Source organism: Sorex araneus, chromosome 5 (assembly GCF_027595985.1).
Source record: "Sorex araneus isolate mSorAra2 chromosome 5, mSorAra2.pri, whole genome shotgun sequence".
Lineage (NCBI taxonomy): Eukaryota > Metazoa > Chordata > Mammalia > Eulipotyphla > Soricidae > Sorex > Sorex araneus.
Window position 1 is genome coordinate 192,713,719 of NC_073306.1, and position 27,522 is coordinate 192,741,240.

General features: G+C 39.2%; 2 protein-coding genes across 2 annotated transcripts in view; both read right to left on the reverse strand.

The window, feature by feature from the left end:
- Positions 1 to 402, reverse strand: part of UBA6 (ubiquitin like modifier activating enzyme 6) — a 76,288-nt gene extending 75,886 nt beyond the window's left edge. The window contains exon 1 of the mRNA XM_055139718.1: positions 279 to 402. Within this exon, the coding sequence (XP_054995693.1) occupies positions 279 to 349 (71 nt within the window). The 5' untranslated portion in view covers positions 350 to 402. The remainder of the gene's footprint in view (positions 1 to 278) is intronic.
- An 8,356-nt stretch (positions 403 to 8,758) lies between these two features.
- Positions 8,759 to 26,562, reverse strand: GNRHR (gonadotropin releasing hormone receptor). Its single transcript, XM_004620297.1, has 3 exons — positions 26,041 to 26,562; positions 10,935 to 11,154; positions 8,759 to 9,003 (listed from the first exon to the last, which is right to left on the reverse strand). The coding sequence occupies exons 1-3, from the start codon at positions 26,560 to 26,562 to the stop codon at positions 8,759 to 8,761; spliced, it is 987 nt and encodes a 328-aa protein (XP_004620354.1).
- Between the last annotated feature and the right edge of the window lie 960 nt (positions 26,563 to 27,522).

Below are 27,522 nucleotides of genomic sequence, written 5' to 3' on the forward strand. Positions count from 1 at the left end.
CACGCACGCCGGGGGCCGGGGGCCGGGGGGGCTCTCCTGGGGTCGGGAAGCGCACACCCGGGCCCGGCTGCCACCCGCTCCGCCAGGGCCGGGGACTCCCCGCCCGCCCGGGCCCGCGCGCACGCGGCCGCCACACCCACCGCGCGCGGCCCGCGCCTCCCGGGCCCCCGCCGGCCGCGCGACCCCGGCCCGTCCGCCCGCCCGCCCGGCGGAAGCACGCGGCCGCCCGGGCTCCCGCCGGACCCCGCCGCTTCTCCGCACTCGCTTTCGCGCCTCACCTCGCGGCCCCCCAGGAAGAGCAAGACGCCTCCGGCCCCGGAGTGGCGGTTACGCGCCGGGATCCCTCCATGGCAGCCCGGGGATTACGCAGCGGCGGCCGCCCGCGACGGGGAAGCGGGGGCAGGGGGCGGGGCCACGGCGGGTCAAGGGCCGCCGGTGACGTCACCGGGGCGGGGCCGAGGGGCGCGCAGGCGGCCACGCTTCCCGGCAGCCCCCGGGGCGGCGTGGTTTCCGGTCCGGGTGGGGCCGCTGGGTGGTGGCTGCAGGAGGGCTCAGCTGAGCTCTGGGCCCCGGTGATGTGCAGGGAAACAGGGCTGCAAAGGGACTCGGTGTGTCTGGTTCCGAGGACGAGCACGTTAGGGTCCCGTTAGCCGCGAAAGGACGGGCTTGCGTCGCGATTGCTAGTAACTTTTGCAGCCTCAAGTTTGGGGTCTGGGGGTCTCTCGGCGTGTAGAGCTGTGAGTGGTACCCCAGTTTGGCCCCCTCACTCAGTAGGTGAGGGAAAGGAACTCCTGCACGTTAAATAACTTGGCCCTACTCTCAGATTTAATACGGGACACGTCTAAAGACCTCTTGGGCATTGACTTCCCTTTCACCTTTCTTAGAAAAATGCCAAGAATTAATGGGGGACACAAGAACGTTAGGGTATGTCTTACATTCTAACCATGAGTGTTTGTGTGACGTGTAGAATTGTTTTGATTTGTCATGCTGAGGCGGAGAGCTAGTATAGGGAAGGAGCTTGTCTTGTTTGCACTGACTAGCACTCCGTACAATATGCCATACAGCAGCACTCAGTACGGGCAGGAGTGACAGCTGAGCCCAGAGCCAGGAGTCAGTCCCAAGCACTGTTGAATGTGACTCCCAAACAAACGAAAATGCCATGCACTTTGTCTTTATATCGTTTTCTGTAATGCAATAGTATTTGTTTTTTTTTTAGCAGAAGAAAGTATTAAGTGTACTCAAGAAGACTAGTATGGTTTAAGGATTTTACATCCTAAAAAACTCATGCTCATGTGCAAAGCATATAAATTTGGTAATGATAGAACACTTGATGAACTATTATTGTCAAGACCTGTTTTTTATGCTTAATATATTTTCTTTTTTTTTTTTTTTTTTTGCTTTTTGGGTCACACCTGGCGATGCACAGGGGTTACTCCTGGCTCTGCACTCAGGAATTACCCCTGGTGGTGCTCAGGGGACCATATGGGATGCTGGGATTCGAACCCGGGTTGGCTGCGTGCAAGGCAAACGCCCTACCCGCTGTGCTATCGCTCCAGCCCCTGCTTAATATATTTTCATTTGGCTGGAGTGATAGCACAGCGGGTAGGGCGTTTGCCTTGCACGAGGTCGACCCGGGTTCGATTCCTCCACCCCACTCGGAAAACCCAGCAAGCTACTGAGAGTATGCTGCCCGAATGGCAGAGCCTAGAAAGCTACTTGTGTGTATTCAATATGCCAAAAATAGGAACAACCCTTGGGGACTGAAGCGATACCAAAGCCGGAAGGGCATTTGCCTTGCATGCGGCCAACCCGGGTTCTATTCCCAGCATCCCATATGGTTCCCTGAGCATTACCAGGGGTAATTCCTGAGTGCAGAGCCAGGAGTAACCCCTGTGCATTGCCGGGTGTGACCCAAAAAGCCAAAAAATAAAAACCAAAAACAAAAATAAGAACAACCCAAGTTTCACAATGGAGACATTATTGGTGCCCACTTGAGCAGATCGATGAGCAACAGGATGACAGTGACACTGCTATTTTCATTTATTTATTTGTTTTTATTGAATCACTGTGAGATACAGTTGTAGGCTTTCATGTTTGAGTTACAATCGTACAATGATTCAACACCTATCCCTCCACCGGTGCACATTCCCCACCATTAATCTCCCCAGGATACCCCTCCTTTCCCTCCTTTCCCACCCTCCCTCTGCCTCCATGGCAGACAATTACCCCCCATATTCTCTCTACTTTTGGGCATTATGGCTTGGGCATTTGGGCAGATGCTGAGAGGTTATCATGTTTGGTGTGCTGTGTGCTGAAATAGATAAACAACACTTTTTGTTGATAAATCAACACTTTTTGCTTATACTCATGTATTAATATGCATGCACTTTGTTATAAACTGCCTTTAAAATTAGGCTGATTATTTTAAACTTGATTTTTAAAAACTTAATTGTAAGAGCTAAATTGAAGGGTTTTTTTTTTGAATTATTATTATTTGGCTTATGGCTCCACCTGGCAGTGGTGCTAAGGGATAACTCTCTGAGTTGCTTGGGGTCTATGTTCTGTTGGGGGATGGAATCCAAGATTTTTGCATGAAAAGCTTGCATGAAAGCCCTTTGATCCATTTCCCCCATAAACAGGAGATTTAAATCACTTAATTCATAATTAGAAATTGAGCTGAACTGTATTTTTTATTTAATTTTCTGTACAATTTCTAGTAAACAGAGAAACTCAAGGAATTGATTCTACATTTGAGATTAAAACAGCTGAAATTATAAATATATTTAAACCGCCAAAAAATATCTGTTTATGACTTCCAAGTAAGTTCTATGACAAGGTCACTTTAAGAAAGTTCCTGGGACTGGAGCGGTAGTACAGTAAGTAGGGCCTACAGACAGCCTTGCATGTAGCTGACCTAAGTTCAATCCCTGGCATCCCATATGATCCCCCAGGCACTGGCAGGAGTAATTCATAAGTGCAGAAGTAAAACATCGCTGAATGTGACCCCCCCAAAAAAAAACAAATAAAGAAAGTTCCTGATTTATTTTCACAGATTTATGTTCCCTTGAAGAAAATGTAATATCCACTTTACCACACACGTGCAAATTTTTCAAAAAAACTTTGAACTACTGTATATCTGGCTCATAGACAGAAACAGAATGTATGCAGTATTTAATTTACTGCCATTCACTTATTTTTTATTTTTATTTTTATTTTTTTGCTTTTTGAGTCACACCTGGCAATGCACAGGGGCTACTCCTGGCTCTGCACTCAGGAATTACCCCTGGTGGTGCTCAGGGGACCATATGGGATGCTGGGAATCGAACCCGGGTGGGCCTCGTGCAAGGCAAACACCCTACCTGCTGTGCTATAGCTCTAGCCCCCTGCCATTCACTTATTTAATTTATCTGCTAAATTGAGTTGTGAGAGAAAATAAAATTTTAAGCCAGCTTTAAAAAATTGGGGAGAGGAGTTTCCTCCCAGTGATGCTTGGGGGCCCTAGGCTATTCCTGGTACTATAGATTAGGTGTATGGCCCAGAAGTACTACCAGTACTATGGGTACTGCTAGAAGGATTACCGGTGCCATACGTGGCAGCTCTTGGGGTAGACATTCAATGGGCCTTCATATGTAAGATATGTGCTTCAGTCCACTGAGTTCTCTCCCCAGTCCCATAACTAGTTTCAGATACTAAAAAAAGAACTCAACCAAGATAGAATAGTTAATATCTGATAAAATACAATGAAATCTGCAACAGTTATCCATTCTTATGTAAGCAATCCTCATCTTTTTATGATTAAAAATGGCAAACATGACTATAATGTCAAATATTAATACTCTCTTAAATGGTATGTCTTTAATTTGAAGCCACATCTGCTTTTTTTGGCTATGAATTTCGGTGGAAATTCTAATGTGCACTACCAGGGATGTAGTTCACCCGTAGAAATCTTGCCCTGCATGTGTGGAGCTATGGGTTCGATCCCAGATGCTACAAAAAAAGGCCTAATATAATGGGGGCTACAGAAATAGTATAGCGGGTTGGGCGCCTGACTTGCATATGGCCAGCCTGAGTTTGACCCCAGCATCATATATGGTTCCCTGTGCAATGCCAGGAGTAATTCCTGAGTGCAGGGCCAAGAGTAATCTCTAAGCATCACCAGGCGTGGCCCTTCATCCCCCAAAAAGCAAAAAAACAAACAAAAAGACTAACAAAAAACAAACAATTCTACAACTTTATGTCTTTTTTTGCATTTTAGGTTATGGACCACAGTATTCATATAATTATTTCTGAAAAGTTTTTTGTTACATGTTGATCCTTAAGAACATTTCTGAATTTGCAAATGATGATTAAGCAAATTGCAACAGTCCAATTTTAATATTAACATGTTTATGCTTTTATGTAAATGAATATATTTGATGTGATAAGCTTCCTTATAAATATATGAAATAGATTAGGAATTATTAACCATATACTTTTTGTAATATGGGCTCTTTTGGTAGTTTGGATTATAAGTCTCTCTTATGGTAATGTTATTAATGCTTAAGTGTTATAATTAGGAATTAAAGAAAGTCAACTGCATTAATAGCAATAGTTTTGCACATTGACTAAAAATGTTAAAGACCTCACAGTAACATTTTAAATAGCCCTTTAGTTAATGTATCAAAAAATGCCTAGGACCATATCTAACCAGATCAGTTGCATGTGTGGGTTAGTATGTATAACATCCTGGCTTATATATACATTAATGAAACAAGTATTTAATATACTTAATGTAGCTTTAGACTGTATTATACATGTTTGGCGAAGAAAAGTACATTTTTTAAAAATAAAATTTGAAGATATTTTTTCTGAGTTTCTGCTAGAAGTTTTTTTTTTTTCTTTTTGGGTCACACCCAGCAATGCACAGGGGTCACTCCTGGCTCATGCACTCAGGAATCACCCCTGGCGGTGCTCAGGGGACCATATGGGATTCTGGGATTTGAACCCGGGTCGGCTGCGTGCAAGGCAAACGCCCTACCCGCTGTGCTATCACTCCAGCCCCTCTGTTAGAAGTTTTATAGTATGAAAATGCTACTGATACATTAACCATGTCTGAAAAATTAAGTATGGAATTCAGTTAAGGAAGCAAGAAGTTCACACTTGCTTTTCCCAACGTACCTTTTTTGTTTTTGGGTCAGACCCAGTGATTTTCAGGGGTTACTCCTGGTAACTCAGGAATTGCTCCTGGTGGTGCTCAGGGGATCATCTGGGATGCTAGAGATTGAACCCTCTGTACTATCTCTCTGACCCCCCAAGGCACTTTTAAAATAATCATTTAAAATTATATCCTCAAAAAATTAGAAACCTTTAACGCAAATTCTATTTTGAAAACCTATGTGTGCTTCTATACTCACAATAACAGAGCTACGGAATTAGCTTAGTGCCTAAGTGCCCACTTGATAAAAAAAAATGTGGTAGATATAGATAATTGAGTACTATTCAGCTATAAAAGAGGATGAAATGTTGCCCTTTGGGTTAACATGGATAGAACTTCAGGAGATTATGCTAAGTGAAACCTTCAGAAGGAGAGGCTGGAAAATTGGTACTGTGGGTAGGGCACTTGCTTTGCATAGAGTCAGCCCAGGTTTTATCCCTGGCATTCCATATGTTCCCTTGAGCCCACCAGGAGTGGTCCCTGAGTACAGAGCCAGAGTAAGCCCTAAGAACTGCTATGAGGAGAAAGATACATATTATAAGATTTCACTTATATGTGAAGTTTAAATAAACAACATAAATAAGACAACAGCAAATTTAGATGTGAAGAACATATTATCAATAGTGGGAAAGGGGAGAATGAAACTGGTAGAATGGTGGTGGATGAACATTATACTTTTGGTTGTGATCACAAAATCATTTTTGTAAACAGGTTACATGCAGTGTAGCTGAAGCGCAGCATTTTACAAATAAATTTTATTTCAAAAATTATTTTAAAATGAGTGCACTAGATACTTGCTTACTTACTCTCTGTCTTCTCCTTGCTCGTGACCTAGAAAAGAGCCTCTTCCTCAGATTCACTGTACTCTTTACTCCCCTGCCCACTTTGCAGGACCTGTAAGTAATACTAAGTTTGTGATTCTACTTTCTTTGTCTGAGTGTATTGAAACTGCCTTCAGTGAAAGAAATCCACCTCCACCCCCCCCAACTACAATATTGTTGAGAATACTAGCTGCCAACCATAATACCTTAGTAGGGTGCTTTCAGCTTCTTCATTCTGCATGTAATTACCTCCATATTCTTGTCTTTGGGAGTGGGGGCACACTTGGCTGTGCTCAGGGTTTACTCCTGGCTCTGAGATTAAGAGTCATTCCTGGCAGATGGGAGAAACTATATGGGGTGCCAGGGATCGAATGCAGGGTAAGTGCCCTATCCTCTGTATTTATTGCTCTTTCCTCAATTACCTGCATATTTCTTAATTCAAAATGTCAGTTCCCACTTTCCAACACAACGTGTCACTTTTACTTTAAACTCTGCAAGGAAGAATTGTTAATATTTTAGGAATAAGTATGTGATCAAGAGACTCAGAAATACTTTTGTTTATGATATTTATATTCCTGTGGTATCTAAGAGAACTATAGAATATTGGTATCAGTGTGTAAACCTTGAAAGTAGGCTTTGAGCATTATAGACTTTAAGTCTTGCCCATTTCAACTTCAGACTTGGGACATAATTGATTAATTATATGTATAATTCAGTGAAAAAGATACATGAATTAATGAGTAGAAGGAAAGAGCTCAATAGTAACAAAAATAGGACCGATGGAGATAGAATTTTGAACTTGGTATTGAATATGGGGGTGGGGAGAACCATACATACTACTAAATACTATGCATTAAAAAACTGAAAGTATGGACCAGAGATACTGCTCAAATGACTGGAGCTGCTTTTTTTTCCTTTGTGGGTCACACCAGGCAATGCTCAGGGGCTACTCCTGGCATTGCACTCAAGAATCACTCCTGGCGATGCTCAGGGGACCATGTGGGATGCTGGGAATCAAACCCGGGTCGGCAGTGTGCAAGGCAAATGCCCTACCCGCAGTGCTATCGCTCCAGCCCCTGGAGTGCTTTTTCTTGATTCTTGAGATCCCAGGTTTGATCCCTGATACTTCATGTCTTTGGTGCTCACTGAGTTTTTCAGGAATAGTTCCTAGACCTTAACACACTGCAGGGGAAGCCCCCAGAAAAAAAATGCAAAAAATAAAAAACCACCAACTCCCCAAAAAACACTTAAAACAGTTATGAGATCCTTGGAAACTTTGTATTTTATTTCACTTATGTCCCTTATTAATATCACTTTTTTCATGCAAGGTAAGCACTCTACCACTGAACTATACCACCAGTCTAATATAATAGTATTTACCTATATTTTTAAAAATAATGTTACACTGGGGCTGGAGCGATAGCACAGCAGTTGGGCGTTCGCCTTTCACGTAGCCGACCTGAGTTCGATTCCTCCGCCCCTCTTGGAGAGCCCGGCAAGCTACCGAGAGTATCGAGCCCACGCGGCAGAGCCTGGCAAGCTACCCGTGCGTATTGGATATGCCAAAAACAGTAACAATAAGTCTTTCAATGAGAGACATTACTGGTGCCCGCTCGAACAATCGATGAGCAACGGGATGACAATGACAGACAATGTAACATTTTGGCAATTTTTCATAGGTCCCCTATATGCATTTATTATTCAGTGAGTGCTATTATCATCATTATTATATTTGGTTTTGAAGCCACGCCTGGTGGTGCTCAGGGCTTACTTCTGGCTCTGCACTTAGGGATCACTCCTAGCAGGCTCAGGGGACTATACGGGATGCCCGAAATTTGAGCCACAGTCAGCCATATGCCAGACAATCTCCCTACCCCTGCAGCCCCGTTCTGTGGGTATTATCAAGTTCCATTTTTTAAAATCCTTTCCTATTATTCATGGACTGGATGAATTAATATGATATTATATGGATATATCACAGTGTGTCTTCTGCACTAAAACTGGTTTTCTGAATTCCTTTTAGTGTCATTTCTATAGTTCTTTACCACAAATTCTGTAAACTGTATAGCCTAGAGAAATTTTCTAACCTATCTACAACTCTCATTCTCTAGAGGTATTCTGTAACCTGGAACAGGTAAAGTACAAAATGAAGGAGAACTGTATCTCTTGACAGGCTGATGGAGTATATGGAGTAAAATACTCCAATTTTCAGTGCTTTGACGACAAAGGGAAAAATTGTATCCATTGGTTCTTTTAACCATAAATTGAAAAACTGATATTATAGACATGGGGAAATACTATCTGTAATCTGTGTAATATTATGACATAAGATAGAAATTGCTGCTAAGCCCTTTTGAAAAAATACAAAACAAGACAATATAAGCTAGAAAATAAGACAAAATGAAATTGTAAAATTTTTGAGGTAAAGACCATATTACCCAGGTTTTTTAACCTTGCTCCTTGACACCTTTTTGCTAAAGACTATGGTCTTTTTAAATGTCTGTACATTATTATAGAAGGGAAAAGTGATTAAAAAGTCCATATAATGTAATATGGCTCAGAAACATAAGATATTTATAAGATCAAGGGAGAAATATTCCATTATAATTGACCCTCTGGCAGTGTGATATCTAAAGAAAAAGGAAAGATAACATTAAATTTTTGAATATAACTATGCTGCAAATTTTGTATTTGTGATTCTCAAATAAGAATTTTTTTACAGGAATTTCTATGAAGCCCACAATTATAGAGAGAAATAGCCATATATAAGTGGATCAAAGCAAGGATTTAAAAAAGCAAAGAGAAAGAAGAAGTGATTTACTGGATCTGATACTTTGTTTACCATTTCAGGATCAAACCAATACCAAATTCCTAGAACATAGTAAGGAGTCCAACAGACAGTGAAGGAGGTGGCAAACGCAACTGTCATCTTTAGGGTCCTTAGCCGAGCTCTTGGTATGTTGTTCTTGGATTGATTCAGATGTATTTCTATTAGAGAAGAGAGTAGGAGTCAAAATACTGGTTTTACAACAAACTAAAATGGATTACATGGAAGAGAATCACTAAATCAAATGGATTAATATAGAAGGAGCAAATTCCCACTTTGGGGTGAGTCTCCCAAGAAGGGTTGAGTCTGGGGTCACTTACAGTGATACTTGGCCCTGCATTTTGGGTCTGATAGTTTAGTGCTTTGCTCTGCAATGTAGCGCTGCCCTGGTCCAGCCACTGAGGTTACACTCTAAAGTTCTTGCCAGGCACGTGTTGCCAAGAACCAAACTCAGGGCCAGCGCATATAAGGCATGTGCTCCAGCTCCTTGAAATATTTCATGAGCCCAAATAATGATAGTTGTTGGAAAAGAATGTTTATATCCTAAGTTTTCATGGATTACAAAATAAAAAATTAAAGATAACGATGTTATTAAAATAAAGTCTCTAGAACTAACTTCCAGTGCCATGTAGGCTCTTTCACCAGCCATTATCCAGAGATTCATAAATAAATCTTGAGAGACATCAACAAGTTGCAGAGATTCTTCCAGACCCCCTCGCAATGCTGAGTCCCCTGAGGTACCTCAGATAGGGGTGGGTGAGCCCATCACCTGCCCAAACAAAGCCCCTGTAGACGCAAACCTCCACACTCTACAGTTGCCACCATGTTACTGGCCAGATCCACTGCTGGGTGGGGGACAAGCTTATCCAGAAATTAATCTGTTGAAAAACTCAGATATGTGAGTTTTGTGACTGAAGTATCCAGGCTTTCAGAGTTGGGGATGGGCTACCTCTCCCCATCTTCCTGTACTCAGGAAGCCCTGGCAATCCCTCACACGCTCCAAAATGCCACCCAGTTAAAAATTAATTCCAGCGGTATCACCTCTTTAAAAATTCTGGACTTCCTGGAGCAACTTCTCAAACTCTACAACACTGATAAACTGGTAGTAGCACACCAGATTGGATAGAATACTGTAATGTAGAAGTCATTCAATCTCAATTAACAAAATATCAACACAGAAGGCTTAATTTGTAACATATTTGTAATCTCTTATACATGCGCTTAATGGCTTCATGGTTAGGTACAACAATCTTCACTAATTTCCTCCTGAAGAAACATTTTTTTAAAAATTGTTCTTTTAGAAAACTATAACAAGCAATATAAAATAAATTACTGAGGGACTACTGTGGGGTAGGCTTAAAGGGTGGTTGGAAAAATTGGTGATAATGGTAGTGGGAAGATACAATGGTTGTGGTATTTGTTTTGGTATATTGAATGCCTGTAACAAATAGTTATGAGCAACTTTGTAAGCTACAGTGTTTATATAGGGTGTAAGGGGAAAATAAAATTAAAAAATAAAACATATTAATTTGGATTTGAAAATGGGCTATTCAAACTCTTCAAATATAAATTTAAGAGAGTAGACTGAGGTTGTCCAAGTTGAATCATTAGTTTACACACAACTTTATTTGCTAGCTGAATATCCTGACAGTAAGGAGAGTGAGAAAATGGTATGCATAAATAAGATGTTGCCAGAAATTACCATCCTCAACTATTTATTTCTTTTGTTTTATGCAAAACAACTACATTTTCATACTCATACACTCTTTAAGCCTCACAGAATACTCTTTTCATGAAGAAATTTAATGTAATTTAACAGGCTGCTGAAAGAAGAAAAGGAAGAGTCTGATGCTTAAAAATAGTCAATATGCTTTATGCTCTAATACACTGGAAGTGCTATTTTGAAATATAAAATAATTTAATAATGTTTTTATTTTTATGGAAATAAATATATGCTGAAGGTGACTATTAAATAAATTAACATCTTATCTTTTTAGACTAATATCTGGCACAAAAAAAGATTGTCCTGCTTTGAATTTTAAAGTTTCAAAACCATCAACCTACACCAACACTACATCTAAGAAATACATACTGTGGGGATCCTGATGAAGGACCCGTGTCAGGGTAAAGATGATTTTTGCATTACAAATCACCATGATGAGAAGAGGGATGATGAAGAGGCAGCTGAAGGTAAAAAAGTTATAAAAGGCTTGATGCCACCATTGTGGGAAACTGCAGTGTGTTACACATTGAGAAAAGCCGTCTGTCTGTCCAGAGCTATCTGCTAAATGGATCATCCGGAAGATGTATAGCTGTATGGGAAAATAAAAAATTTAAAAGATATTGTTACTTATTTAAAAACCAGTACTTGCATATTTTCTTTTCTATATTTACCACCTTTCATTTGAATTGTTGACCAAAGCAATTGCCAAACCCTTCAGTCATATCCTTTTGGCATTCTGATGGAAAGTTTTAAGTGCATGTCACTCAAAATAGATATTAGGAAATGTGAATCGATCTATACAACTTATGTTATTTTTGGAAATTATTTCAGCTTTGCAGAACAATCATGAAAGATTGAAACCTCATTCATATTTTATTTTACTTTATTTTGGGGGAGTGCCTAAGCAATACTGAGAGGGCCTTCCCTGGGGACACCACCAGAGATGCTTGCCGGATTAGCTGGTCTGACAACTCAATACATGGCCTGGAGGACGCTGTGCTGCTCTGGCCCTGCGGTGCCTGAGTGAGGGCCTCCAGGGCTGCAACTAGCAATGCTTCCGGGACTATGGAGTGCTGAAAGCTGAGCCCAGGCATGCTGGTGCATGATACACTCTGTTATACAATATCCTGGACTCTTTGTTCAGATATTAACTTCAAATGCTAAATGCTGAATAAAATTTTCCCAGCTAATTTTGTTCATTATTTTCTCTATGGCTACTAAGCCTGTAGCACTGTCACTGTCCTGTAGCACTGTCCTCCTGTTGTTCATCGATTTGCTCCAGCGGGCACCAGTAACATCTCCATTGTGAGACTTGTTGCTACTGTTTTTGGCATATCAAATATGTCACAGGTAGCTTGGTAGGCTCTGCCACACGGGCGGGATACTCTCGGTAGCTTGCCTGGCTCTCTGAGAGAGACGGAGGAATCAAACCCGGGTCAGCTGCGTGCAAGGCAAACACCCTACCCACTGACTAAACCTGTACCTAGAATTTAGAATGTTTTCAAAAATTTATTTAAATTTCATATTTTTAGATAGATAGGCCCCAGGACAGTTCTCAAAATATAGGAAAACTTATAGAAAATATAGGCTAGTGTTGAGTAAGTAGAGGAAAAGATAATCAATCTTATTTATGACAAAAGAAAAGCCCTAAAGTCATATATGTCAAACCCACAGCTACAGCACTCAATGGTAGAAAACTAAAACTTCTTTACACAGGATGAGGATGTCTTCTCTCAATATTATTATTAAACAAACATCTTGTCAATTAGCCAGAACAAATTGACAAGAAAAAGAAATGGAAGATATCCAATTGAAAAAGAAATAAAACTATTCCTATTTGCAGCTGACATGATAATATGCATGAAAATTATAAGCACTCCACACAAACTGCTAAAATCAATAACTCAATACAGAAAAGGAGGCCACAACATTAATATTTAAAATTTATTCATGAAACCATATCGGTAACAGTGCTGTAAGCTACAGTGCTGAAAATTTAGAAAGGAAAAATGCCTGTCACAGAGGCAGACCTAGTGATGGGAGAGAAATGGGACATTGGGAGACACTGGGGAAGGGACTGGTGCTGCAGCACTATGCCTGAAACCCAATCATGAATAATTCTAAAACTCACAGTGAACAATTAAAAAACATTTTTTAAAGTGAAAGTTACTGCATTTTGATATACTAGTATTTAAGTAAAAAAGAAATCAGAAAACAACACTGCTTAGTAATATGAGAAGAAATCAAGAACTTTGTATAAATTTCATAAAGGAGGCAAAAGACGTACATATACAACTATAAGCCACCTGATCCAGAGCTGCTGCGCGCAATATGGACCCTCTTCTCCTAATGACTATGATCTGAGAGCTCTTCTAATCCATTTTGGCATTCAGAGCAGCTTCTTACAGAAATGCATCTAGACTGTGAACTGTGCTACAACCCCATGCTGCCCGGGGAGGGATTTTCCCTCTCTACCCTGTCTTTCTGTGTGGAAGATGGCACTGGCAGCAACACCCACGTGGCGAGAGCCACCTCCTAAGACTCCTCCCAGAGGTATGAGTTTGTAGTGACGTGGCTCATAGGCCATCTGGGATGGGGGGTGTTACCGGCACGCTCTCCACTAAGATAAAATCTGGAGCTGCCAAGTGCGAAACGGACCCTCTGCTCCTAAGGACTATGATCCAAGAGATCTTCTAACCCATTTTGGCACCCAGAGTAGCTTCTGACAGAAATGCATCTGGACTGTGAACTGAGCTTAAATATCAGAAATCCAAAACTGTGCGGCCGCAACAGCGGCCACGCGAGCTCATAGAGTCTTCATTCTCAGCAATGGAAAACAAATTACTAAATAATGCCTTTTCAGCAGGAAAAAAATAAATAAAACTATAAGCCACCATTAAAATTAATAATAGAAAAACACAAGGAGGTGGAAAACTGTTCCATGGTCATAGATTGGAAGAATGCCATTGTTTAAATGACTATTTTGCACAGCACCCACCCTCCAGAGCAAGGAATCAAGCTCAGGACCTCACAGATGCAACAAAATCCCTCCCCCAACTTCCTTTTGGAGGAGGATCTCAGACTTAAAGCAATTAATGCAGATTTTCAAAGTGATGCTCTCTGCAGGTGACATTTCCGATGTTCTTAGTAAAAAAGGTAAATTAAAATTCACTGTTCACACAAAGTTCATTGCCAAATTTCAAGCAAAGTCACTTTTCTGTTGTTCAGCAACATGAGGAATGTATCCGGCTGCATGATTCCTTTGTTGAAAATGACGATTTTGCAGGTTTCATTATCCCACCAGAACCACCACAACCTGATTTTGCTGTTTCAAGGGAAAAACTTCTAAAACTTGGACAAGGGTTGATGGCAAAGAAAGAATTCACAAAACAATGAAACAGGAACTACACACGAACAGTTAACTTATAACAAACCAATAGCATCAAAATTTAACACTGAAATGATAAAATACATTGAAGAAAATATTAGTCTAATAATCACTGTGGTTTTGTTTTGGAAGTCTATTCCAATGACAACGGAAACAAGGTGAAAATAAGTAAATGATGTTATATTACAATAAAAAGTATGGTGAAAGAAACTATTAAAAGTCACCCACTCAATTGGAGGAAATATTCATATATCATACATCTGACAAAAGACTAATACCCAAGTTTTATAAAGAATTTAAAAAGCCCAACAATAACCATCAAAATTAAGAAATAGGGGATCCTTAGAGAGAGTGCAAGTTGTAAAGTTCATGCCTTTTATGTGCAAAAATGCTGAGCTTGACCCCTGGTATTGTGAGCCACATCTTCTAGCACCACAAAGTATGACTCTGGTCCACAAGGCACTACTCTCTATAAAAATAGGGGGAGAGCCAGATAGACTTTTCACCAAAGAAGACGATAGATGGCTAGTAGGCATCTGGAAAAATCACCATTATCACTTATCAGTAAATTGCAAGTCAAAATAGTAACGAGACTAACATCACACCTGTGAAAATCTACTTTATGTATCTAAAAAACCAGGAACAATAAGTACTGGGGATGGAGGGAGAAAAGAAAAAGGAATCTTCAGAGAGTGATGATAGTCCAGTCTATAGAAATGGTATGGGAATTTTGTAAAATTAAAATATATCTATCACAGTTCCAGAAGTTCTACCTCTTAGCACCTCTCCAAAGAACACAAAAGCAGTAATTTGAAAAAAAAAAGCACACCAAAGTTCACTATAGTCCTGTTCTTTTTTTTAATTAGTTTTGGTTAGAGAAATTTATTTAGTGAAATTAAGAAAGAGATAGAGATAGATAGAGAGAGAGAAAGAGAGAGAGATGTATTTAAGAGAGAACCTGAGTTTTTCCTTTTTCTTTTTTTCTTTTTTTTTTTTTTTTTTGCTTTTTGGGTCACACCTGGCGATGCACAGGGGTCATTCCTGGCTCTGCATTCAGAGATTACCCCTGGCGGTGCTAAGGGGACCATATGGGATGCTGGGAATCGAACCTGGGTCAGCTGCATGCAAGGCAAATGCCCTACCTGCTGTGCTATCACTCTAGCCCCTATAGTCCTGTTCTTAATCAAAGTATGGAAATAATCCAAGAGTCCAATGACAAAAATGTAGACACAGATGTGATGGAGATAAATGATGAAATATTACTCAGGTATAAGAAAACATGGAACCCCACCATTTGGGACATGGATGGATTTGGAAAGGCCATACTAAACAAAATAAGTCCAAAGGATAAAGACAAATACTGGATAATATCACTCATATGTAAAATATAAAGAAGCAAAGCAAGGGGTATGAGAAATCCAAATGAAGAAATGAAAATAAGCCCCAGTGTGAAGAGGTGGCACAGGGTAGAAGAAGTCCAATGGCCAGTGGTGGAGAAACTATTGACACTCAGGTGATCAGCATGATGTGAGAACATTGAGTTCTAACCAAGCTTTGGAACAAGCACTTAAAAATCAATAGCAAAAAAATTCAAAGAGAAATTTTTCAGGAATTTTCCACCGAATTTTAAACCAATAAAGTGCTATATTTAACATATATTATCTTTAAAATTAAAAAATTTAAATTTAGTTTAATTAATGCAAGTTTGGATTTTTTTTTTAAATTATGGAGTGGGAGTGAAATATGCCTTTAAAGAAAAATCTCGAGTTACAACACCCTGGGACCCTGAATAGCCCCCTTCTTGGAAGGTGCCTTCTGTGCACCTGGTCAAAGGAGACACCCCCACCCCCATGTCTTAGAAGTGCGTCAACAGTGAACTGCAAGTAAGCAGCCCCTCCTCCCAGAGTGTGGTGGGTGTGACCTCCAGGGTGGTGGCCGCTCACTAAGCCACAGTTATTTTTCCCTTTCCCAGCACTTGGGACTCACATCTCAGCCTCCGTTACCTAATTCTAAAGAGGACAGCTTGACTATCTCAAACACATTAGGCCAATAGCCCACTAGCCTGTTCCAATCTAAATACTCCCCAAACTCACCAAAATAATGGTGAACACAAGAATCTGAAATAGCCTAGTGTAAAAGAACACATCCCCTGAAGCTGCACTAGTGGCCTCACATAAGGCACAGAGGAGCACCAAAGAGGTAGTATTCTTAAAGGGGGAAGTAGGAGACCACCATTGACTGAGCCAATCTAGAATCCTCCTTGCAGCGAGAGGGGATCAATGATAGTGAACTGGAGCGACCCACCTCCATGCTACCACAGCAACATGAAGAAACGGCACAGATCCCCCTCCACGAGGAGTGGATGAAGAAAAGGGTCCTGAAGCCTCAACAGGGAATAACCACAAATACAACCTCTCTGATAAAGAATTTAGAGATGAAGTGTTGAGGACGTTCAGTGAGCTCAAAGAAATGGTGGAACAGGCATCCAGTAAATTAAAGGAAGGCACGAAAGAAACAGTGGGATGGACAGTCAACAAAATATAGCAAGAAATGAGAGCAGAAATAAGAAAGCTACAAACAGAGAAGGATTTGGTAGATGAAATAAAAAACTCAGTGGTAGGATGACAACAGCTGAAGACAGAATCCGTGAGCTTGAAGATGAGCTGCAAAAACACACAGGAAACAAGACATAATGGAAAAAGACCTCAAAATAGCACTTGGGCGAATGAGACCTTGAGGATGAGTTCAAGAGGAATAACATAAGAATCATTGGAGTAGCAGAAGGACAGGGAAGCAACCCCAGTGAAGTAGCACTGTAGCACTGTAGCACTGTCGTCCCGTTGTTCATTGATTTGCTCCAGCGGGCACCAGTAACATCTCCATTGTGAGACTTGTTACTATTTTTGACATATTGAATGCACCACAGGTAGCTTGCCAGGCTCTGCCGTGCGGGCAAAATACTCTAAGTAACTTGCTGGGCTCTTCAAGAGGGACGGAGGACTCAAACCCAGGTCGGCCGCATGCAAGGCAAACGCCCTACCTGCTGTGCTATCGCTCCAGTGCCCCCCCCCCCCCAATGAAATAACAACAGTTAAAGGTATTATTTCTTAGAAGTTCCAAGAGCTGGAGAATGCAGGCATCCAGATCCAAGAAGCCTGAAGGCTGCCAGCTAAAAGAGACCCTAATAAAAATACCCCAAGTCATATCATAATCAGAATGACGAATACCACAGATAAAGACACAATACTGCAAGCAGCAAGGTCAAAGAAGAAAATCACATACAAAGAAGCATTCCTTAGATTTACAGCAAACTTATCAGAGTAAATCATCCAAAATATTAATGGGATATAGTGAAAAAACTCAATGAAATGAATGCCTCACAAAGAATACTTTATCCAGCTAAACTCCCACTCAAACTTGAAGGAACGATACACTATTTCATGGATAAACAAAACGTCCTTTCTTTATTGTAAAGTAAAAAAACTCAATAAAGTATAAATAAAATGAATAATAATTAAGAAAATAATTTTATATACTATAAAATAATGTCTATTATTATATTTATGACATTAAATAAAGAAAATATTTTAAATGTTGATTTCCTGCTGTCTTTTTTTTTTCAGGAAGGGCTAAAGAGAATTTAAAAATAATCCCACTAGAGGGCGCACAAGGACCACATCAACATTATATAAGCAATTTAAACTAATTTTCATCTTCTGTGATCCAGTTCACCCAGGTCCTTATCTGACTCTATCATATGTCCAGATCACTTCTTCTACCTTAAGAATGCAACCTTTTATTTATTTATTTATTTATTTATTTATTTATTTATTTATTTATTTATTTGCATTTTGGGTCACACCCAGCGATGCTCAGGGATTATTCCTGGCTTTGCACTCAGGAATTACTCCTGGCACCCAGGTCGGCTGCGTGCAAGGCAAACGCCCTACCCGCTGTGCTATCGCTCCGACCCTGAGAATGCAACCTTTTAGGCTTCAATATTTCTTTGGGACACAAGCATAAAGTTCAATTTTGCATGACTATAAAGGTGAGGTATAGTCTTCAGAATGCTTAACTTTCCCTTTACCTGGGAGTTACATATTCCCTTAAAATCATCACTCTTTAAGTACTTCTTTCTTTATTTTTCCAATATAAATTTGGATTAACAACCTGAACTTGGCTTTCTGCTGTGTAATGGGTCATTTTCACTTTAATGTTTTCTGGTATTAAGTCCTAATACTGAAACTTTCAATAAAGGTGACCTCAAAGTAGAAAAAAGGTATCTCTGCATTTCCAAGATTAAAGTTATGCCACTTAATTAATTTTCAAGACTTTTGAAGTTGGGCCAGAGCAATAGTCCATTGTGCTGGGCATTTGCCTTGCACACAGCCACCCCGGGTTCGATCCCCAACACCCAATATGGTTCCCTGAGCACCATAGGAGTGATCCCTGCGCACCACTGGGAGTGGCTAAACAAGAACAAACCTTTGTAGGTATCTCTATTTGTTAACTGGAGGCTATTTGTTTTGCAACAAAAATTGGAAAGTGAACTAGCTTTCTGCATTCGTTTTGTAGCAGCTATTTCAAAGTTGGTGGCATCTAGAGAGGTGAGAGTGACGTTGTCAAGTTCCTTCCCTGGGAACCTGTCTTTACAGGCCATGTGATATTGCCATTTCTGCTCTTACTACTATCACTGTATCACTGTCATTCTGTTGCTCATCAATTTGCTCGAGCGGGCAACAGTAACGTCTCCATTGTGAGACTTGTTACTGTTTGGGGGATATCAAATACGCCATGGGTAGCTTGCTAGGCACGGCCATGCGGGCGAGATACTCTCGGTAGCTTGCCAGGCTCTCCGAGAGGGACAAAGGAATCGAATCCTGGTTGGCTACATGCAAGGCAAACGGCTTACCCGCTGTGCTATCGCTCCCTCCAGCCTTTACTACTATATGTGTTATATGTGTAATTTTAGTTTTTTGTTATTTTTGGTATGATTTACTAGGGCTGGTGTGTGTGTGTGTGTGTGTGTGTGTTTGCGTATATTGGTGGTAAGAATACAACAAAAATTTCCATGTACATTCAAAGTATTGTTGCTCTAGCGTCTGAGCACTTTTGAGTATAGTCTTTATTTAACAAATAGATAGCTATTTTAATTTTATTTTTTGGTTGATTTATATTTTATAACACCTCCCAGTGCCCAGTGGTCACTCCTGGTGGTGCTTGGGAGACCATATATAGTGCTGTGGATTGAATAAATAGCTGTTTTTAAAGCAACTCCTTGGCGAAATAACTATGTTAGATACTCTCTGTCATAAAAGATGAACAACATACCCCCATGAGGAAATTAAAAATTCAGCCAGGTGGCATAGCATATGATATTGGTCATGCAAGAGAGACTGTGGTAAGTTCTAACAGAAAGATAAAGTAAAATATTATGAATATTCAGAATTTCCTTACAAAAAATAATAAATTAATTTGTTGTAAGCTTGATTCAGGTTTGGTTTGTCTACTTGTTTTGTTTGGAGGCCACACTGAGCTATGCTCAGGCCTTACTCTCGAACTGTGATCAGGAATCACTCCTGGTTGTGCTGATGGGAACATATGGGGCTCCAGGGCTCAAACTCGGGTCAGCCGTGTGCAAGGCAAGTGCCCGGCCTGCTGCTGCGCTCTCTCTCTCTCTCTCTCTCTCTCTCTCTCTCTCTCTCTCTCTCTCTCTCTCTCTCCAGCTTGGTTCAGTTTATTTAGTACCTCAAGGACATGCTCATCGGCTTGATTAAGTGAAGGATCCATGTTACTTGGACCGGCTCTTTTGCCCTCGGATTATATTTCTTGATCCTCCTCCTATCTCATCCTTTGCCCCACTTCTCATCAGTGTTTGTTTTGCCACACACAAGAGCAATTGGTTTTTCTTCCTAAACAGTCATTTGCAGATGCCTATACTTTTTTAGATTTTTAAAATAGTATTTATTTTATTACTTCTTCTGATCTATTTCATTTATTTATGCCTTGTTCAAGATAGAAAGACTATTATTATATAACGAAGGAGTAATTTTATCAAATGTTTATAACAGTTATAAATGTATGTACACAAAATTAGAAAATCTAAATAAGCAAATGTTAACAGGACTAAGAGAGTAAATAAATAATAACAAAGATAGGAGGTCCTTCAGTAGCCCACTTTGAACAGCATATTGATCATCTGAGAGCTTTGGAGGTTTTTTTGTTTGTTTGTTTTTTTGTTTTTTAAATTAGTGAATCACCATTGGGTACAGTTACATACTTACAAACTTTCATGTTTGGATTTCAGTCTTACAATGATCGAGTACCCATCCCTCTACTAGTGGCCATTTTTTGGAGCTTGTTTTAACCTTCACTTCACCTACCATTTTAATTCCAGTATTCCCTGATTTTCCAAAGGTAATTAGATGATGTGCTTCTGTTTCCTTATCCATAGAATGAAGATATTGAGCCTCTATCATGATAGGCAAAAAGATTAATATTTCAAAGAACCTGCCATTAAGTTATCACCATTATTATAATAGATCATGCCATTAAAATAATCATAACTATTACTGAAATAAAAATTTGAGGTACATAAACTTTATATTTGTATCCACATATATTTATAAAACAGCCTACTGTTTTTTCTTGATATTTTTAACCATCTAGTCTAAACTTTAGATTTTCTTCTTCAATCACCTACAAAAAAGAAAAAATGAGACAATATTGTATAATGATATAGTAGACTAGTTATAAGTTCTTGGTATGGTGGTCAGAGAGATGTTGTAGGAGTTAAGGTGCTTTCTTGAAGTGGAGTACCCCAGTTCAATCCCAAGAACCACATAAAATCTCCTGAGTACAGCCAGGAATGACCCCTGAGCACTGAGCAAGGAATACCTCCTGAGCATCACCAAGTGTGGCCCCAATCTCCCCTACATACTAGTAAATTTTTGGGTATGAGTTAATGATACAACAGCATTACTACTTCTTCCATAGGAAGAACAAGAACCATAATCTTGTTCACATTAATTGCATTTTTAAAATTTGTTCATATCTGGGACCACACCTCAAAAGGCTTAGGGTTTACGGTTCTGTGCTTAGGGATCACTCTTGACATCTGAGTGGGCTTGGGGGATATACACTGTCGAGGATTGAACCCAGGTCAGCCACAGGTGAGACATTTGTGCTTTTCCCCTTTGTACTTTCTCAGCCCATTAATAGAGTTCTTAATCTTACTTTCTTCCAGAATAAATAAATGGTAAACATCTAATTTATAGCATTGTTGGGAGCCCTTCATAAAATCATGTACGTGGAAACATTTCGCCTAAATCCTGTCATATGATTACGTCTCCAATAACTATTTTGCATCATGATCACCATCATTACTGTCTTTCATTTCTGCTATTACTATGCTCCGGTATTGGCATGTTGCACATATGAGATGAGTGTTTACTGGATTTAAGCTGCTTGTCAGGTTCAGCAGTGTATTCGAAGCCCTGCGAATTCTGTGTGTCAGGGCAAGCCTCCACACATCTTTAGACCACACATTCTTACACCAGGGACTAAAGGATTGCTCATGCATCTTCCCCGAGGCTTGGGTTAACTAGAGAATTTTAAAGCTGTCAATATGTAATGCTCCATATTAACACAGATAAGCTAGTGGCATGAACTCTTTGCAAATAATCTGATACTCTGGAATTCTTGTGGTCTTAGATGACTGTCATTTTGGAAACCACATGGGTCTTAATTAGATCTAGACACACCTAATTCAAAAATGCTTCCCTGTCAACATGCTCTGACCAGCCTAGCTATAATTGGACAAAAAGTACATCTACACTCAGGATTTATTGACTTTTTCCCTTTACCTTCTTTATTCCCCCTCCCTATGCCTTCTTTCCTTCTTCCCTCCGTCCCTCCCTTCTTTCTCTCTTCACTCCCTTCTTCCTTTTTGATTCTCCTTTTTGGAGAGATGTCTCTTAGACTTGAATTATTGTGGTCTGGCGCTTGTAGTCTTCAGAGTGAATAGAACAGATTAGTGACTAGAGTACAGGCAGCTCTCATATATTTACTAGTAAAAATGAGTATAAAATGGTTTTATTTGGACAAATTTAAAACAGTAAAATTAAATTTTTTAGTAAAGAAACATCCATTTTTATTCTCATATCTCGCTAATATTTTCTCTTCTGACTTAGAAAGAAATATTATGAATAAAGAAACAGGAAGAGATAAAGGAAACTATGAACTGAATGTATAAATATAAAGTTTTCTACTCTGTAATTTATTAGTTAAAATTATCTTTCTAGACTGAGTTAAGTAATTTACTCTGGATCACAGAGCTGTATAAGACTTGATTTTTTTTTTTTTTGCTTTTTTTGGGTCACACCCAATGATATACAGGGGTCACTCCTGACTCTGCACTCAGGAATTACCCTTGGTGGTACTCAGGGGACCATATGGGATGCTGGGAATCGAACCTGGGTCGGCAGCATGCAAGGCAAAAGCCCTACCTGCTGTGCTATCGCTCCAGCCCAAGACTTGAAAGTAAATAAATAATTCAATACATATGCCAGTCCTCCTATCTCATTGTCTTTCAAATTTATTTCAGGAAGATCTGAGGTTCAGAAATGATGTTGGAGAATGGAACACAGAGAACTGAGCTTACCTTATGCCTATTTAGAGAGTTCCCTCTTATACTGGTTCCATATATTCTATAGTGGTTCATAGAATTTTATTTTAAAATGTTTGAAAGTTACTCTCCTGAATTTCTGAGAATCACATTAAGCCATCAGAGAGCTTAGCTTTAGAGGTTAATAATTAGGATAATAAGAAAACGGAGGCTGACAATTTGAATTTTTATCATTGTGGGCACTAGCAAAATGTCATAAATTCTCAAAAATTATTCTGGAAAATTTTATTTTCATGGCCTGCATTGTGACAGCTAGTTTGTCAGTCTTTAATTTTTCTAATTGAGTATGTATTTCCCAAGTAATGGAAAATCACTGCATGCACGAACAACTGAAGGGCAAATGTAATCTTTATTATTTTCAGTGTAAATTAGCTGTGCCAGTGTATACCTTTAGGTCTCCACAGAGTGTGGTGAAGTATGAGATAGACTCAACTTGAATTCTAGTCTCAAAATGAAAACCCTTTTAGCTTTCGTCTGCCCCGTCAAATACATGTGACGTTAGTCATAAGGATGAAGCTTCTTTTGTTCAGTGAGAAAGCAGAGATATATAAGACAAAGAAAAAGTGGGCTTAACAGACTTAAGTCCAACAGGCCGAGTGGCACTGGGAAAGACAATATTTTAAACAGGCTACTTGAGCCCATCTGTTGGGCCCATCTGTTAGTTGCAATCAATATGGAAAAATGAAATGGAATATGGCAGAATTATTACTTTATGAAAACCCTTTCTCAGTTATAGCTATCTAAAAAAGAAACAATTGTGTATGTGATAAGCACGTCTTTTATTTTGGAATATTGTCCCCAAAGTTTAAATGCTATTGCTTTAGCAAGTTCTCATTATGGGTTACTTTATATGTAAAATGAGGATGATAACAGGGCTTTGCTATACCTGAGAAAGTTAATATAAGTATCAAATAAGATTACATAGGAGAAATTTTTTAGAAAACTTCAGCAAAATAGTTTTGAAGTTCGTGTACTGCTGAAAGCAAAGATGAGTCATTTGTTTTACAGAACAAAGTAATAACTGACATTTTCTGTGGTCCATAGACAAATCTCAGGTAATATGTTTGGGTTAGGCTAATATGTGACACCCCAGAATAACTCTAAGTTAATTTTATATTTTCTTCTTACTAAATAGTGAGATAATTATTTGTATATTTTACTATTATTGCTGAAATAACTAAAAGATGATTATTTTCTTTGTAACCTCTGGGAGAGTCCTTTAGAAGAAGAGGGTAAAATTTTGAGTTTACTTTTCAATCATGGTCACAAATTGGCTTAGTTTTAATTGCTTAGACTTTCAACTTTCAAGTTCCATGTTACCAAATACTTTTCAAATTACCTTCATATACAAATCCTTTGTGCTGTCAGCATCATGCTCAAAAGCAAATCTATTTTCAGTTCGTTAGCTCCTTTCTTGGTTAAACCCACTGGACAAGATGTTTCTCTAATCTATTACTAACTTCCTAACTCTCACTCATTGCTATGCTGTTCAATCTGAAATGTCCCTTCAATATCCCTTTCCTTTGACACTCTTTTAAACTCGAACCAAATTACTTAATGCCAGATGACCAGCAAAGGCTTCTTTGTCTTTATTTACTCTATTTGGGTCCTTGTAAATATCCTTAAAATGTTTTTTTTTTTTAGGAATTCATTTCACTCGTTGTATAGGACTCACAAATTTTTAGAGTTCTCTGATTTCTGAATTTCTTTTGGTTCTCAATTTAATGTCTTTTATAATACAATCGGACTGGAGCAATAGCACAACAGGTAGGGCGTTTGCCTTGCACGTGGCTGATCAGGGTTCAATTCCTCCATCTTTCTCGGAGAGTCCGGCAAGCTACTGAGAGTATCCTGCCCACCTGGCAGAACCTAGAAAACTACCTGTAATGTATTCAATATGCCAAAAACAGCAACAACAAGTCTCACAATGGAGACATTACTGGTGCCCGCTCAAGCCAATTGATGAACAACGGGACGACAGTGCTACAGTGCTATAATATAATTGAATGTACCAATCATTCGCTCATACAACTCTCAAAAATTTTAAAAATAATATTTTTAGTATAAAAGCTGAAAGATTTATTTGGCATAAGAGAAACCAAAGTACCCATATATTTAAAATTTAGATTGTTTTGATATATATATATATGTTTGTAGTTTCTATGAATATTCACCTAGAAACCTATGTGTCTACTATGTAAGATTACTTACCTTAATGACAGAGACCTGTACATAAACATACAATCACTGTATTTTAAAACAAAAAAGCAGTATATTATGAGGCTAAAGGGAAGAGGACGACTACCAAATCTATTTTTCTAATCCCCTCAAACTTTTACTTCAACCAAATATATTCATTCTCAATATTAATCACACTTCAGTCATTACTAAACATAATACATGAATCTGAACTTATTTTTCTAAGTACCAATTACCTTTCAAAACTTTGCTTATGCTAATTATGCTAACATTTTTTACCGCTTCAACTCATTCATAACTTCCTCTAAAGCTTGCAGTAGGTTCAAACATTTAAGCATAGAATTGCAAACATTCCCATTTTTGTCATTATTTAATCCCACCTACCTGCAAACTGCTGAACAAACACATGGATCAAAAATAATTCCCTAAACCATAGTGGCAGAGTAGTTAAAGTTGCAACTCAAGATATCTCAAATACATTACAAATATTTTCCTTCCATGCAAACTATAGTTTTTAAAAATTCTCTAACTTTCAAGTAAATCTATGTCAACTAAAGCACAAGAAAAAAATATATGAAAGATTAGGATTGGGATGAGGTCACATTCGAGAATAGTTACCTCTGGGAAGAGAACTTATTCAAGTCCAGAGACATAATTTCTATTTATGTGATAGACACTTTAAGCCATTATTTAATTGACACAAAGCTTTGTAATATTAGTATTACTTCCATTTACAAAAAAATAAGATTGAAAACCAGATAGATTAAAATATTATTCAAGGTTACTGAGCAGAACAGGCAGGAGCGATAGCACAGCGGGTAGGGCATTTGCCTTGCACGCGGCCGACCCAAGTTCGATTTGTCCGCCCCTCTCAGAGAGCCGGGCAAGCTACCGAGAGTATCTAGCTCGCACAGCAAAGCCTGGCAAGCTACCCATCCGATATGCCAGAAACAGTAAAACAAGTCTCACAATGGAAACGTTACTGGTGCCCGATCGAGCAAATCGATGAACAACGGGATGACAGTGACAATGACAGTGACTGAGCAAAACAGAGATTAGACTCCACTCTGTGACTTCCAGAGCCCAAACCCTTAAAGATTATATAATACATATTTTGACAAGACCCTTTATTTAATTTTAGATAGCAAATCTGTGATCTCCACATCCTTTAAAACCCCCCCAAGACTCTTTTAATGGTTTACCTGTGGTCCAGCAAAGATGCTACTGAGTAGCCAGGCCAAGGCAATCATGAGCTGTCCAAATTTGCTGTTGCCTTTCACAGCTAAGGGTCTTGTGATGGCCAGGGAGCGGTCCAAGCTGATGGCTACCATCATGAAGGCAGGGACATACATGGAAAAAAGCTTTAGATAACTGAGGACTTTGCAGAGGAACTCTCCGCCGTACCATTGTATGGTAATATTCCACATTCCGTCCAGCGGCATAACAATTAAAGTCTCAAACAGGTTGGCTAAGGTCAAGTGCTTTAAAAGCACCTTCATTCTTGACTTCGGTTTCCCTTTCTCTGTCTTGCGAGCCCCTTTCTGAAGTTTACACAAGAAAGAAGCATTAAATGTTGTGGAGAGCAGAAAAAGGAAGAAAGTGACGGTGACTCGGATCTTGCCAGACAAGGTCAGGGTCGGGAGGTTGCCTTGAGTCAGGGGGAAGGTGCTGTTGACCTCTGAGCAGTGGTTCGGATTCTGTTCAGGAAAAGCACCGTTTGCCATAGTCCCCGGGAGAGCTTCACGGGTTGTTGGTCTGCCTCTGGGAGTGTGTTGTGGTGCAACCCAAGGTCCCGTTTTATTGCCACCTCTTTCAGGTGGAGAAATCCCAGGTTTAAAATGATGTTAAAACTGCCCCTGACCGACTTTAGTGTGAAAGATCAAGGTGAGTTTGTTTTGTGGTCTCATAATCTAACAGCATGACACACAGATTTTGAGGGCCGAATGTAACAGTAGTACCTCAACAGATGGCTTGGTCTGCACAATATTTTTCCCGAGAAGGACACTTGAAGCTTCATTTCAAATTAAAATTCACCCAAGGTATCATTCAAATTACTTTCCTGTGAAGACTTTCTAAAATAGCGTTGTAATAAAACTGATGCAAAATAAAATCAGAAGAAACATGTTTTTTTTTTTAAAAAAACTTGGTCTGTTTATAAACCTGTTTTTAGGAAATTAATTCATTTCTGAAAATTGTTTTTCCTCTTTTTTCATTAGAAAACTCAGACACTAGATAAATACTATTTAAAATCATGCTCCGTAAAATACCAAATTAATAATCCAACAGAATCAATTTCAACTAGAACAAGTTGCACCACATTCAAATTAATCAATTAATATTAGTGGCCAGATTATCTGTGCTTAAGTTAGAAATGATTAAGTTAAGAACTTTTGCCTCTCTTTGCTAATTATCTAAATATTGTACTTGCCATAATTGAGTATTATACTGCTATAGTATAAGAAAGTATAAGCATATAGTATAAGAAATACTACTATAAAAATGTTCTTATATATGTTTATATATGTTATGCTTATATATTTTATTTATTTATTTTGAATATTTATGGTACTTTAATAGTGTGGGTATTTAGAAAGATTTTTTGCTGTAAGTTAAAAACTTTTTAAAGAATTCTAATTTCATGGGCTGGAGTGATAGTACAGCGGGTAGGGTGTTTGCCTTGCACG

Bases quoted from the DNA above. Each gene is read 5' to 3' on its own strand.
- GNRHR (XM_004620297.1), bottom strand. From the start codon at position 26,562: ATGGCAAACGGTGCTTTTCCTGAACAGAATCCGAACCACTGCTCAGAG. The intron at 11,155-26,040 runs GTAAACCATTAA...TTTCCCATACAG, and splicing joins GCATCTTTGCTGGACCACAG to CTATACATCTTCCGGATGAT. The intron at 9,004-10,934 runs GTATGTATTTCT...CTTCTCTAATAG, and splicing joins CCTTCATCAGGATCCCCACA to AAATACATCTGAATCAATCC.